Raw genomic sequence first — 13,912 nt, forward strand, 5'->3', positions numbered from 1 at the left:
GCTCTCAGCAGGGCCATGTTCTTGGGCTGCTGACAGGTGCTGTTCTCAGCTGTTGGCCGCTGGGTCTCTGAGCCTTTGGGAAATTCCACCTTGGAACACAGAGATCTGTGCTTTGACTTAGGAGGAGCTGCTGTCCCCGTGGGCCCCGGAGAGGACCATCCTGGCCTTCCACGAGATGCTTTTCTCTGGGCCAGGTCAGACTGCATATCCGAGGCTTCTGCTTCTAGGATCTTGGTTTCGGGATCAGTTGTAGAACTCCTGGGCTGAGGAAAGGGGAGGGGATGCGGCCCTGGAACTCCTGTGTCCCCTGCACCCAACAGGAGGGCTGGCCCTGAGTGGGGGAGTCCTGGCCCTGGGTGCGCTGTCCTGACTGCCATCGGGGAGGCAGGGTCAGTGGCCTTGGGCTAACAGACGGATTTCTTCTCCCTTCTCAGGGGAAAGGCCCTACAAGTGTCAGACCTGCGAGCGGACCTTCACCCTCAAGCACAGCCTGGTCCGGCACCAGCGGATCCACCAGAAAGCCCGGCACGGCAAGCACCACGGCAAGGACAGTGACAAGGAAGAGCGGCCCGAGGAGGACAGCGAGGACGAGTCCACCCATAGCGGCAACAACCCAGTCTCAGAGAATGAGGCCGAGTCGGCTCCCAGCACCAGCAACCACGTCGCCGTCACCCGGAGCCGCAAAGAGAGCTTGGCCAGCGCCGGGAAGGACTGCGGCCACCGGGAGGAGAAGGGGCGGGCGGCCCCCAAGGAGCAGGCGCCGGGCGACCCCGACCCCGAGGGCCCAGAAACCCTGGTGCAAGACCTGCTGGAGCTGTGCAGCAAGAAGCCTGCCCACCCCGCGCTGGCCCCGGCCGAGGCCACCTCCCAGCTGCTGGGGATGGAGTGACATCCCGCCTCGCCCTTGCACAGACAAGCCAGCAGAGCACAGCGTCTCAGAGCTGCATTTCAGGAGATTTCGTCATTGTCCTTCGGCTGTCGGGAGGAGCCAGCAGGAGGGCAGGAGGGGCCGAGCGGGCCACCGGCCCTGTGCCATAGCCTTGCGGGCGCCTTGCAGGCCGCAGTACGTGCCGATTCCAGTGCCTTAACTACTTACGGAGCCTCTGTGTCACCATGGGGGTTGTGTTTGCCCAAAACGACTTTAACAAGACAGATATTTTAAAGAATTGTCTGGGGAGGACCTCTTCATTTAAGCATTAATGTTACCCTTAGTATCGATGTGTGTGAGCTTGTTTCTGTGAATCTGTGACAGTCCTGTTTGTTCTGTGAGCTGGAACAGGAGGAAAAAAATGCCCTGGGATACCCGTAGCCAATAACTGGAAGAAAATGATGTGAATTTCATAATTTCATGTAAATGACCAGAGGGAAGATGGATGTGATGTGATTTCTCAAAGACCTTCCTTTTTCTTTCTTTTTCCCTGTTTGCTCCACAGTGGAGCTGATCTGGTCCTTGTTATTAGGAAATGTGGTCGATGAAGGTTTCCAAGGTGGCTCAAGCCAAAATCAGGAAAGATCTCTAGCTTCAACCTCATATTTGTTTCTACTCTTTCCACCTTAGAAATAGTTACTATTTCAAGTTCCAAGACATCCATTCTTAATCTACAGAGAAGAGTTACCTCCCCAACAACTTAACCTATGGAAAACGTACCTGGATGTTGTCTATTTGATTTTCCCCCTTCCCATTAGGTATATGTTATTATTATTATTAATATTAATATTATTGTTATTGTTAGTTCATCAGTTTGCTGGGCTCTGCAGTCAGCAGAAACAAATGGGCAATATTTGTCCTTGGAGACCTGCGTGGCCACCCCCAGGTCCCCACAGAACCTGCCCCTGCGGGTTCCTGGGCACGCTCCGGTGACAGCTCTCTACTGTATTCAGACAGGCCTTTCTTCCGCAGCTGCAGACTCCAGCAGGGGCCGGGCCCCCGGAACACAGCTGAGGAAGGCTCGGATCGGGGAGAGCAAGGCTGCATGTGCGGCAGGGAACAGGCATCCAAGACGCCAGGTCAGGCCCGGGGGCGCCACAGGGGTGGTTTTTGAGGAAGCCAGGTGGTGACAGTCCTGTCACTTGTGAGCAAGGTATCCCAGTCTTCCTGCTAAGCCCAGTCCAAGCCTTGCCCCCGGCTGTGCTACTGTCATTGAAAAGTGAGGAAATACTACTACTGGTAATAAAACTACATGCAAGGGTTAAGAGGAGAGATTTCTATTTACCTTCCTGCGACGTGGGGTTGGTGCTTAAAGACCAATGTGGTGTCACTAGTTCCTTAAGAGGCCCGAACCGCTGGGTGCAAAAAGGTAGGATTCCTTTTATTCGTGAGCATTCTGTGCAGACAACAGACTTCCCTCACTGCAGCGAAAACGATAGGTCCTATAGCGCTGACCTTGTGTCCAGCATCCTGCCCTTGAGTCGAGCCCCTAAGGACACCCGAGCCATACTGCTGCGGGGGCCCCTGCTTGCTGCACCCTGTGGAGCCTCTGGCCTTTCCCTGGGGAGGTGCCCCTCCACTGGGCCTCTCCCCACTGGCCCCTTGTGGCTCCACGGACTCTTCCTTGGCTTAAACCTTGCACAGAGACACATGCCCTTTTGTTTCCATTTCAGTTTCCTGTAGCTAAAACCCAACCACCCTGACATCAAAGGAAGGTGGATAGTCTTGAAAAAATAAAAAGTGATATCTTTGCATGTGAAAGGAAAATCGATGAGGTATATATGATTTTTAACTGTATTGGGATATATGAACCAGTTTAAAAGTGCGGTTTTATTTACTGTAGAGATGAATGCAGATCAGAACCAATGATCCCTTGGCCTTCTAAGTTGAAACCAGTTCATGCATCCCTTAGTTGTTCTTTTTTTATTATTATTATCACAATTGTTATTGTTATTTTTGTCGTTATTATTATTTGGGGTTCCTTGTGTTTTGTTTTTCTTTGCAACTCTCCACACTAAACTCGCAATATTGTGGGGAGAAGCCATGACTAAACTCTACGCTGCGGTGAGATGTAGCAGGGGTCAGCCCCCCGCCACGCAGGTCGCCGGGGCTGCAGCTCGCAATAATCACTATTGATCTAAAGCTTTATTTAGCCTTGATCCGTACCCTCGTAGTCGATAAGGTCTTGCCACGTTTTATTAGTGAGTTTGACAAGTGTATTATTTGTTTGTTGTTCTGCCCCCTTTCCCCTATATTAAACTGTGAAATTTGTGATTTGTTTAAACGCTGGGTGAATCATAGCTTAGTTTGCATGTCCAGCTAATTTGTTTCTATACATTTTGTTTGATTCTCTTTCTCCTTCTCTCAGGGCTTTTGCATATATATATATATATATATGTATATATATATATATATATATGGATCTTCTGAAAAGTTTTTTGAGGTGCAAGTTTTTTTTTTTTCTTTCTCTGTGATCAATGGACACAATGCTGAGATTCAATCACTACATGAAACACCTGGCTGCGTGAACAAAAGAAACAAAGACCCCAGGGCTGTCTTCCACGCAGCTCTGGGGAAGCTACGTGGCAGCCGGATGCCAGTTTCAGACAGATTCATCATACGTTCGTCTCTTTCCTCTCCTCTCTTTCTTCAAGAAGGAAGTTGATCCTAGTGATTTCAGCCCATGCATTAAACAGGAAACAATAATAAATGTGTAGATTTCATATTTTTCTAAAGGGAACTTAAAAAACTGCTGCTACATGTTATGTACAAAACTGGTTTATGCCACATGAACAGAGAATCACAAGTTTGGTTTTGGTACTTTTTGTTCCTCTTTGTACTCAGTTGTATAGAACTTCCAAATTCAGAATGAAAAGAAAGCTGTTCTGTATCAAACCATCTAAGCAATAAATGTTATATTTTAAAAATGGCAGTTTGCCCGTCCTGCTGTCCTGTGATTCGCTCTAATCCTGTCCCCAAACCTACCGCCTGCTCCACGCAAGTCACAGGTATCAGGTGCCTTCAGGAAGTCGCAAGCTGCTTCCTGCCCACGTGGGCCATCTGCGGGAAGCCTTGTGCCACAGGAGCATCTTTTTGAAAAGCCACTTGGCCGAAGCTGTGGGCACTGCCTGGAGAGAGTGTGGACAGGTGGTAAGTCCGCAGTGACGGCGAGAGCTGGGGGGACCTTGCAACCGCTTTCCACCGTCGGTTATCCACAGCTGAGCCAGCCGTCCGTCTGCTGCACCTCAATAACTTTTCCTCTCCCCCAACCCAGCTGCACGGGATGGAGTCCACACCCGATGGAAGGAGAGCTCTGGGAGCTCAGAATATAGTCGTGCAAGCGGGTTTTAGCCAAGGAAGGGGACAGTGACTCCAGGGCTGGTCAAAGCCCACATGGTGGGGCATGTGTCACTGTAAAGTGGCAACAGGTGAAGTCCTGGACCTGCTACCTCTGGAGTGTTTCTTTAAAAGCAACCTCAGGGGGCGCTGTCAGGGGAGCTGACTGTAGATGAGGCTACACACTCTGACCATCCTGTTGCGGTTTTTTGTTTTTGTTTCATTTATATTTTGGGGGTGGGGGTTGAACCCAGGGATGCTCTACCACCAAGCTACATTCTCAGCCTTGAATTTGAGATAGGATCTCATTAAGTAGCCGAAGCTGGCCTCAAAGTTGCCATCCTCGCTCCTTAGCCTCCCATGTGGCTGGGATTAGATGGGAGAGTGTCCTGGACTTCTGCCAGATCACAGCTAGTTGTAGCCCTGCGGTCCCAAGCCTTCCAGGATCCTCTTTGGGCCACACACCCTTCCCCCACCAGGCCCTGACACCCACAGAACTCGGGGCCGGGGAGATCATGAACAAGCACGCACAGGGACAGCCCTCGGCTGAGATGGTAGCAGACATTTGCCCTGCTGTGAGCATGAAGTCACTGTCCTGACAGAATTTGGGCTGCACACCTGGTCCCTGAAGACCAAGGGCTCTGTGGGGTGTGATAAACAAGGCACTGTAGCCCAAACCCCAGCCACCTGGGTGTGCAGAGAGAGCACAGTCCCCAGGGTCAGGGTGACCCTGCGAAGAGGCATTTAGGAATGAAAAGACCGAACATATCTACAGTTCTGCCTGTTACCTGAAAAGGAGCCTGGTATTGATGCTGAGCAAATGTCCTTGTTGTTTCTGGTCGGGAGGAGTCCAGGCTAATTCCAGGCTGAGCTTGGTGGCGCATGTCTGTAATCCCAGCAGTGTGAGAGACCGAGGCAGGAGGATGGCAAGTTCAAAGCCAGCCTCAGCAACTTAGCAAGGCCCTAAGCAACTCAGTGAGACCCTGTCTCTAAATAAAATACAAAAAGGGTTGGGGATGTGGCCAGGGGTCGAGTGCCCCTGGGTTCAAACCCCAGTACCAAAAAAGAAAGAAAAGGCTGGGGTCCCAATATCACCTTCAAAGAACCACTCCCCCCACCCCCCCCCACCCCCCGTTGACCTAAAGAACTCCCGCTAGGCCGTACCTCTTAATCTTAAGGTTTCCTCCACCTACCAAGAGTGCCACAGGCTGGTGACCAAGCCTTTATTTAACACACACTTTGGGGGACATCATCCAAACCACTGCAGTGTTTTTGACCCACAGGTGACCACCAGCCACTCTGTACCTGTAGATTTATGTCCAAGCCTAGCCCTTCTGATGGGTCCCTGGTAGTTCAAACCAGAATCTTTGTGCACATCTTTGTGTTTGTGATAAAATGCACGTGACATAAAAATTTACCGTCTTAGCCTTTTTAATCGTACAGTTCGGTGGCAGACATCTCCACCATCCAAACCAGATCGTTCTCATCGCCCAAACTGAGGCTCTGCACCCACTGAACACTAATGCCCCACTTCCCTCGGCCCACCTACCCCTAACACCCCCCTTCTGCTTCTGTCCCTGTGAAGAGGACTCCTTTGGGGACCTCTCATGAGTGGAGAGAACATCACACGTGAAAGAGAACTTAACCTTCACAGAGGCCCCGGCTTGTGGCAGCTCAGGAATCTGACCAGGTGGAGGGGACCCTGGGAAAGGATCCCACACTCAGGTCCCCTGCCTGAAGACAGCTAGCCGTCTGCCCCCCCGCGGGCTCACAGGCAGATCCCAGCTCTGCCCCTGTCCTGGCCAACGGCCTTGTGAGTCCCCAGCCCTAAGACGGGGAAGCCACAGAGCCTGCCTGGCGGGACTGCAGGGTAAATTAGGTGAGTTAACAGGCAGGAGGCGTCATTAAAGCTTCTGTGACGTCTTGGCATGCTTGGCTCCCATCCTTGTACAGACCCTCCCTGGGACACTTCACCCACCAGTGTTCAGGGGGAGCAGTCGGAGCAGGCGCTGGTGGGAGGTCCAGCCTCTGCCCTCTAAGACCTCTCAGGTTTCACTGCCTCCTCTGGCTCTATAGCCCAGTCACCTTCCCACTCAAAGCACTGCCCTCAGTGTCCCTCGGGGCTGCCTCAGGCCTTGATGCTTATCAGACATCCCCACTCTGCTCAGTCCCCCTTGAAGCCAGGCCTGTCACACACAGTCTCCTGGTGAGAGGAGCCACCCTGTAGACCTGGCACCAGGAGGAGGTTCACTGTCCTGGGTGGGATCTGGGGACCCACAGCACCCACATCCCCTGGGAGTGGGCTAAAAATGAGAACCTCAGGCCCACACACACACACACACACACACACACATACGTGCTGAGTCAGCATCCACGACTTAACAAAAAGCTCCAGGGATTCGTGAGCACATTAAAATTTGGGAAGCTCTGGTCTAGAGCCCAAAATAGTTCAGAAGATGAACCCAGAAGAAAACTGCAGACAGCTCTTAAAGAGACACTCCATCTGTGTCAGTCAGCATCCTGTTACTGTAACAAAACTCCTGAGAAAAGAAAACGACTTATAAAGAGAAAAGGTTTATTTTTGCTCACAGTTTCAGAGGTTTTAGTCCATGGTCAATTGGTCCATGGGTTGTGGGGCCTGTGACAGCACATCATGGCAGTCACGTGTGGTGAGGAAGTTCTCATGGCATGGCAGCTAGGAAATAAAAGAGTCCAGGGTCCCAGTAGCTCCTTCAAAGGCACGCCTCCAATGACCTAACTTCCTTCCACTAGGCCCCGCCTCTAAGGGCCTCACCATCTCCCAGTAGCACCTCAGACCACACTTGCAAACCTTGGGCCTTTGGGAGACATTCCTGATCCAAGTGCAGCCCCGTCTCAGGAGGAGGAGCACGGAACCCTGAGCCCTCCACCGACCCCACCTCAGCCCCTGGCAGAGGCAGCCACATCCCACAAGTCACCCAGAGGTCCTGTCTGTGGTTCCTGCCGTTTTGCCATGTTTATGGACTCCAGCGGCTCCTCCGAAGGGGCCAACCAGCCAGAGGGCCTCCAGCTGGCTCTAGGCCGAAGCTGCCCGCTGGCCTCAGCCTGGTGCAGAGCCGCAGGCCCCGGGCGGCTCAGCCCTTTCTCTTTCCATTACCAACACCCCAGGGAGGCCGGGAACCAGGGAGGGGGACGGGTTTATTTTAAACTTATAATTGAAGGCTGCTCGTTAGCAACAACAACACAGTCCCTCCAAGTCTAGGCCGCCAAGCCCACGTCCTAAATAAGGAACAAGTGGTCACTCCTTTCCCGTCTTACTTTAAGGGAAGGAAGCCGCAGCCAAACGTGGAAGTGATAGGCTGGCCCTGGGGGGCTGCCCAGCCTTGCCTGCTCTCAGGGCAGGAATTAGTGGGCACAGTGGCGTCTGCTTCCCAGGCCAGGAGGCCAGCCAGGGCTGCAGGCTCACCGGCCCTGCCTCCCCGCGGGACTAGCATGGCTCTTTTTTGCAGGGAGGAGTACTAAGGACTGGACCCTGGGGTGCTAAGGACTGGACACTGAGTACATACCCAGCTCTTTTTTCTTATTTTTAATTTTGAGGAAGGGTCTCACCAAGTTGCCCATTCTGGTCTGGACCTTGCAATCCTCCTGCCTCAACCTCCTAGGTCACTGGGATTACAGGAAGTCCCACTGAGCGCGGCCCTAACAGCGCTTCTATGAGGCTTCTACATTAAAGTAAGGCTGCTCAGTGGGGGAAATTTAGAAGTGGTAGAAAAATGTAAAGGGAGGTTTTTGTGTCTTGTCTTCACCCAAGCCCAGTGAGCTGAGACCATAAAGTTCCAGCTGGGTGTGGTGGTGCACGCTTGTAATCCCAGCAACTCGGGAGGCTGAGGCAAGAGGATCACAAGTTGGAGGCCAGCCTCAGCAACTTAGCGAGGCCTTGAATAACTTAGTGAGACCCTGTCTCACAATAAAAAGGGCTGAGGATGTGGCTCAGAGGTAGAGCACCTCTGGATTCAATCCCTGGTACCAAAACAACAACAACAAAAAAGGTCTTAGTCCTCCCTCAGAGAAGAGATAAGGGTTCAAATGCCTTGCCCGGGTCAGCCAGCTAGTAACTGGCCCTCTCCAGATGAAACTGCCCACCAGCAAATCCTAAAACAGAAGGTCCCCAGCATGGATGCTGTGGGGTGTCCGAAGTGGGGGTTTTGTCCACCAAAAGGGCAGTTCTGAAACGTAGGAGCAGGCAGCCTCTATGAACTACGGAGGCAGACGTGCCTTGGCCCTGTCCATCTATTCTCACGGTCACTCATGAATTCTGGCTTCTCTTTTGCTGTGTGACAAATGAACAGAACTCAGGGGCAGGATTCAATGAGTTAGCAGGCGTTGAGGGATGGCTCAGCCTTTCCCCATGAGGGCACAGCCTCCGAGACTCTTCTCCCTCCTGTGAGGGACAACCTCGGTGTGGACAACCCACCTGCTCACCCAGCCACTAAGAGGCGTTCACCACCCCCCCGCCTGGGAGAGGTCACAGCTCCCCAAGTTAAAGGCAGTCCCAGATCTCAGCCTCTCAGTCTCCTTTGGTACCAAGGGAGTTGGCTCCACCCCCCACCCCCCACCTCACCCAAATCGGAGGATGCTCAAGTTCTACTTGTAAAATGCTGTAACTGCCCGTGGTAGTGCACGCCTGTGATCTCAGCGACTCCAGAAGTTGAGGCAGGAAGATCACAAGTTCAAGGCCAGTCTCAGCCGCTTAGCAAGACTCAAAATAAAAGATAAAAGAGCTGAGGATGTGGTTCAGTGGTAGAGTGTCCCTTTAATCCCCATTAGCAAAAAAAAAAAAGAAGGAGGAAGAGGAGGAGGGGGGAGGAAGAGGAGGGAGAGAGGGGGAGGAGGGGGAGGGAGAGAGGGGGAGGGGGAGGAGGGGGAAGGGGAAGAAATTCCATAGTATTTGTCTGGAACCCACACATATCCTCAGTACACTCCAAATCCTCTCTAGATGGCTTATGATACTGAAAACAAGGCAAATGTAAATAGGTGTCAAGCTGTATTTTTCAGGGAAAATGATAACAAGAAGTTTGGGACGTTGGGTACAGATGCAATTTTTAAAGGTATTTCCCGTCTGCAGTTGACTGACCTGCAGGTGCAAGGGTGAGTGGGCCTCTAGCTGCCCCTCAGGGGAACACGAAGGCAGATGGCTTGCAAACATTCGCCTTGGGGACTTTGTTTTGGCTGGGACATCTCTCTGAAGTCCAGGAAACGTGCCAGAACCTTGGAGCACCCATCTGGCCTCTTTCCCAGCATCTGAACACAGGGAGGGTCCTATCTCACCCTGGGACCAGGCCCCATCCTCCTGAAGGCAACTTCTTTTTTTAAAAGTTTTGAATTCGTTCTTTTCAGATACACATGATAGTGGAGTGTGTGTGAGGCGCTGGGGATTGAACCCAGGGCTTTGTGCACGTGAGGCAAGCACTCTACCAACCGAGCTATACCCCCAGTCCCAACGGTAGAGTGTATTTTGACATATTATACATTCAAGGAGTATGACTTATTCTAATTGCGATCCCATTCTGTGGTTGCACATGATGTGGAGTTACACGGTCGTGTACCATGTATAAGGACAGGACAGTTATGTCTGATGCATTCTACTGTCTTCCCTATTCCTATCCCCCAACCCCCCCTTTCCCTTCATTCCTCTGTCTAATCCAGTGAACTTAGATTCTCCCCTCCCTACCCTCCCTTGTTGTGGGTCAGCATCCACATATCAGAGAGAACATTCAGCCTTTGGTTTTTTGGAACTGGCTTATTTCACTTACCATGATATTCTCCAGGCTCCATCCATTTACTAAAAAATGCCATGATTTCATTCTTCTTTAAGGCTGAGTAATATTTATCCATTAATCTGTTGTAGGGCATCTAGGTTGGTTCCATAGCTTAGCTATTGTGAATTGAGCTGCTATAAATATTGATGTGGCTGTGTCACTGTAGTATGCTGATTTTAAGTCCTTTGGGTATATGCCGAGGAACAGAATAACTGGGTCAAATGGTGGTTCCATTCCAAGTTTTCTGAGGAATCTCTATACAGCTTTCCAGAGCAGTTGTACCAATTTGCCGTCTCACCAGCAATATAAGAATATACTGTTTCCTCCACATCCTCACCAACATTTATTGTTACTTTAATTCTTGATAATTGCCATTCTGATTGGAGTGAGATGAAATCTCAGTGTAGTTTTAATTTGCATTTCTCTAATTGCTAGTGATGTTGGACATTTTTTCATATATTCGCTGACCATTCTTATTTCTTCTTCTGTGAAGTCCCTGCTCAGTTCCTTTGCCCACTGATTGGGTTATTGGGTTATTGGTGTTAAGTTTTTTGAGCTCTTTATATATCCTGGAGATTAATGCTCTACCTGAGCTGCAGGAGATAAGATTTTCTCCCATTCTGTAGGCTCTCTCTTCACGTTCTTGATTGTTTCTAAGAAGCTGGGGCTGGACTCAACTTCAGCATCAACTCCAGGAGCACGTGACTCCACCTGACCCAACTTCTTGGGATGCTGGGCCACCCTCACTTCTGATAGTCCATCAGCCAGGGCTGGCTACATAATGTGCAGGACCTGATACAAAATGAATGTGTGAAGCTCTGTTCCAAAAAGGCAGGAAAACAACTTTTCCCTTGGTCTATATTTCTCTCTCAAAAGTCCTGGTATTTTTAATTTGTAAGACCACACAAGCACGGGGAAGCCACAGGCAAATGCCCACAGGTGCTTAGGGGCTCACCCATACCCATACCTGATGCTCCCTACATCCATGCCCAGGTCTCCACCAGGGACCAAGGGGCCTGCAATCACCAGGCAAGGTTGAGAGAGTGGGCACCCCAGACCCATCCCAGGGAGGCAGGACCACATGTGAGCTAAAGTTCCAAGCCTCTGTGCACATTCCGTTGTCCATCAAACTCTGCTTACCAAGCCCAGTTCAAAGATAACATCCATTGAGGATTTCAAGATGGCGCCCTTGAAGCCTTGCACTCCAAGCACAGGGCCCCTTCCCAGCCTGGGCTTCCTGGGCAATAGAGCAGGTCACACTGCAGGAAGCCAATCCTGTTCTCAGCTCGGAGCTCCCCTGCTGAAATCCTTGTCCTATTTGGTCTCCCTGCTGTTCACCTGGCACCCCTGCATTCTCCTGTCTCTGAGGCCCTCACCTGTTCAGAACCCCGGATGCTTTGTTTCCTGGTCATTAATGTCCTTGGGGGTGCCTGTCCTCCTGCTGGTCCCTGGCTCTGGGGATGGCTGTATATGCGGCTTCCCTGAAACAGCAACCAGCTTCATGAACAGAACTGGGGAGGTGCCGTCGGGCTGGCCCCTGTGATTGGACTTGGTTTCCAGGTCACTTCACACAAACCCTGGGCCACGCCCTGCCCGGGGGCTCAGTGGGGCTGCTGGGTGGCAGGCACTGGGTTCCCTGGCTCTGAGCTCAGCCCCCCGCAGCCCCCACACCCCTGCCCTGCCATACTCACCCAAGGGGACCCTTCCTCTGGCCCCAGACAGGAGATCCCCAAAGGAGCCAGGCAGGGAGCAGAGCTTCGCCACCCCTGTCTTGCCCTTGTCCTCTGGAATGTTCCTACCTGCCTTGCTTTCCTAGCTGACCCCTCCACCCAAGTTACACCAAAGTCCTGATTCTCCAAGGTTCGCATCTTGCTGGAAAATGGCAGAGTGAACCCGTGAGGGAGGGAGGGAGGGGAAGATGGAGTCAGAGGGCCCTGTGAGTGGCCCGGATGGCGCGGGTGAGAAACAGGGCTCTGGGGCATCCTGGAACCCTCTGGTAAGAGGCCAGCGGGGTAGGCGCAAGCTGGGGAGCCGGAGGTGTCACGGTCTGGGCTTCTGTCCCTTCGCCTACAGCACGTGTCCGCTGAGCCCCGACCTGTGCAGGTACCAAGCTCAGCCTGGGAGCAGATCCAAGGTGAGGAACAGACTCTGCCCTCCAGAAGCTCAGAAGAGGAAATGTGCGGCAGGTGACCCTGGGACACAGGGACATTGCTCCATGGGGCCACAAGCACAGCGTGTGAGGTGTCAGAGAGGAAAGGCACTGCTGGCAGGGACTCAGCCCAGGTTCATGGGGAGAGGCGCCTGGAGGGTCTGGGGCCAGGGACTGGAGCAGGGCTCAGAGAGGGACTGGCCATGGTGGTGTGAGCTGTGGCTGGAAGTGGGGTGGCGCTGCCTGACCCTCACAGCACCTGGGGCTTGGGTCGGTGACTCGGGAGGGCTCTGAACACCCGAGTTCTTTCTGGCTCAAGGCAGGAGTCGCGAAGGTTCTTGAGCCCATCTGATGGCTGAGCTCTAGAATGTTCTTTCATCAGCATGAGACAGGAAGCCAGTGATCCAAGCCCTCCAGGCAGGAGGGAGTGCGGCTTGGAAGTGGCAGAGTCATGCTGGGCCCTGCTGGGTGAAGGAGGGTGGAGACGTGGGTCCATCCACACATCAGCCTTGTAGCCTGGCACCGGGAGCAGATGGCGCGTGGGCAACCCGGGAAGGGAGATGGCAGGTAGATGGGTCAGGAGACTGCAGGCTCCGTGTGGCTGGACATGCCTCCTGGAAGCCTTTGCTAGCCAGTAACAAAACCCAACTCAGACCAGCTTCTCAGACCCAACCTGAGAGTGTGCTGGCCTACACCATGGAAAAGTCCAGAAACGGTGACCTCCACACATACAGATCCAGATGTTCCAGGGCTAGGGCTGGCCTCCACCGGCTCCTGTCTTCACATCGCTTTCCTGGTCACGGAGGGTCCCCCGCGGGGCAGTGATGATGGCCCCAGCAGCTCAGCCCGATGTTGACCCAGCTTAGCCACCTCAGTGGCCCCCCTAATGAGATGCAGGCCAAAGGCAGAGCGGGGCTGGAGAGCAGAGGAAAACCCGGTAACTGCTGAGGCTCCTTTGAACAACAGAAAGACCCTGCTAAGTACTCGATAAGTAAGACAGGCGCAGGCTGGGGCCAGGCCCTTCTCTCTGCAGGGTGGCACAGCAGGGCTCTGGGTCTTTCCTGTCGCTTTGGGGATCCCTGGGCAAGCGCATCTGATCAGCCTTGCTAGGTCTCCGGACAGGGCTTCTGGGTATTTGGATGTTTCCAGAAAAGGGAGACTCATGAGAAAGCCAGCTGCCTCCAGAGGGCAGACGACTGGGACCCAGGACAGAGAGCTCCAGGGAGCTGGAGCAGGGGGAGAAGGTCTCAAGGACACCTCTTGATTTCCACCCATGGGCCTCGCAGAGGACAGAGTCAACCAGCCCCAGGGCCCTGAGAGTGATTTCATCTGTGGCCTCACCCCGGTCCTGCCTCAGTAGAAAATGGGATCTGAAACAGCTTCCTCGGGGGCCTCAGGGGGGCAGAGCAACACAGGGCCTGTGTCCTGCCTGCCCAGCCACCAGAAGCAGCAGGAAACAATGGGCACATTCTCTTGTCCCTAGAGAAGTCTGTCTAGTCCATATTGAGGCCGCTCGGAGTGCAGGGGGCAGGGGATTCGGAACTGCACCCACCGTCACCACAGGACCCCAGGACACACTGAAGCCGGTTCACACCCAGTGATCCTCCTCAAACACCTCCTCACTCGCATGTATTCCATGACCAACCTCCAGGGTCCCCTCCAAACCCGGCCCAACTCACCCTGTCTCCTGATGGACCACGC

The 13,912-nt window shown here is 52.9% G+C and overlaps 1 protein-coding gene across 8 annotated transcripts in view; it reads left to right on the forward strand.

Moving 5' to 3' along the window:
* Rreb1 (ras responsive element binding protein 1) overlaps positions 1-3,855 on the forward strand; it is a 179,523-nt gene extending 175,668 nt beyond the window's left edge. For all 8 annotated transcript variants that reach the window (XM_071613666.1, XM_071613667.1, XM_071613665.1 and 5 more), the window contains one exon: positions 435-3,855. In XM_071613666.1, coding sequence (XP_071469767.1) covers positions 435-889 — 455 coding nt within the window. In that variant the 3' untranslated portion in view covers positions 890-3,855. The remainder of the gene's footprint in view (positions 1-434) is intronic.
* Positions 3,856-13,912: the final 10,057 nt, after the last annotated feature.

Source organism: Marmota flaviventris, chromosome 6, assembly GCF_047511675.1.
Source record: "Marmota flaviventris isolate mMarFla1 chromosome 6, mMarFla1.hap1, whole genome shotgun sequence".
Taxonomy (NCBI): Eukaryota; Metazoa; Chordata; class Mammalia; order Rodentia; family Sciuridae; genus Marmota; species Marmota flaviventris.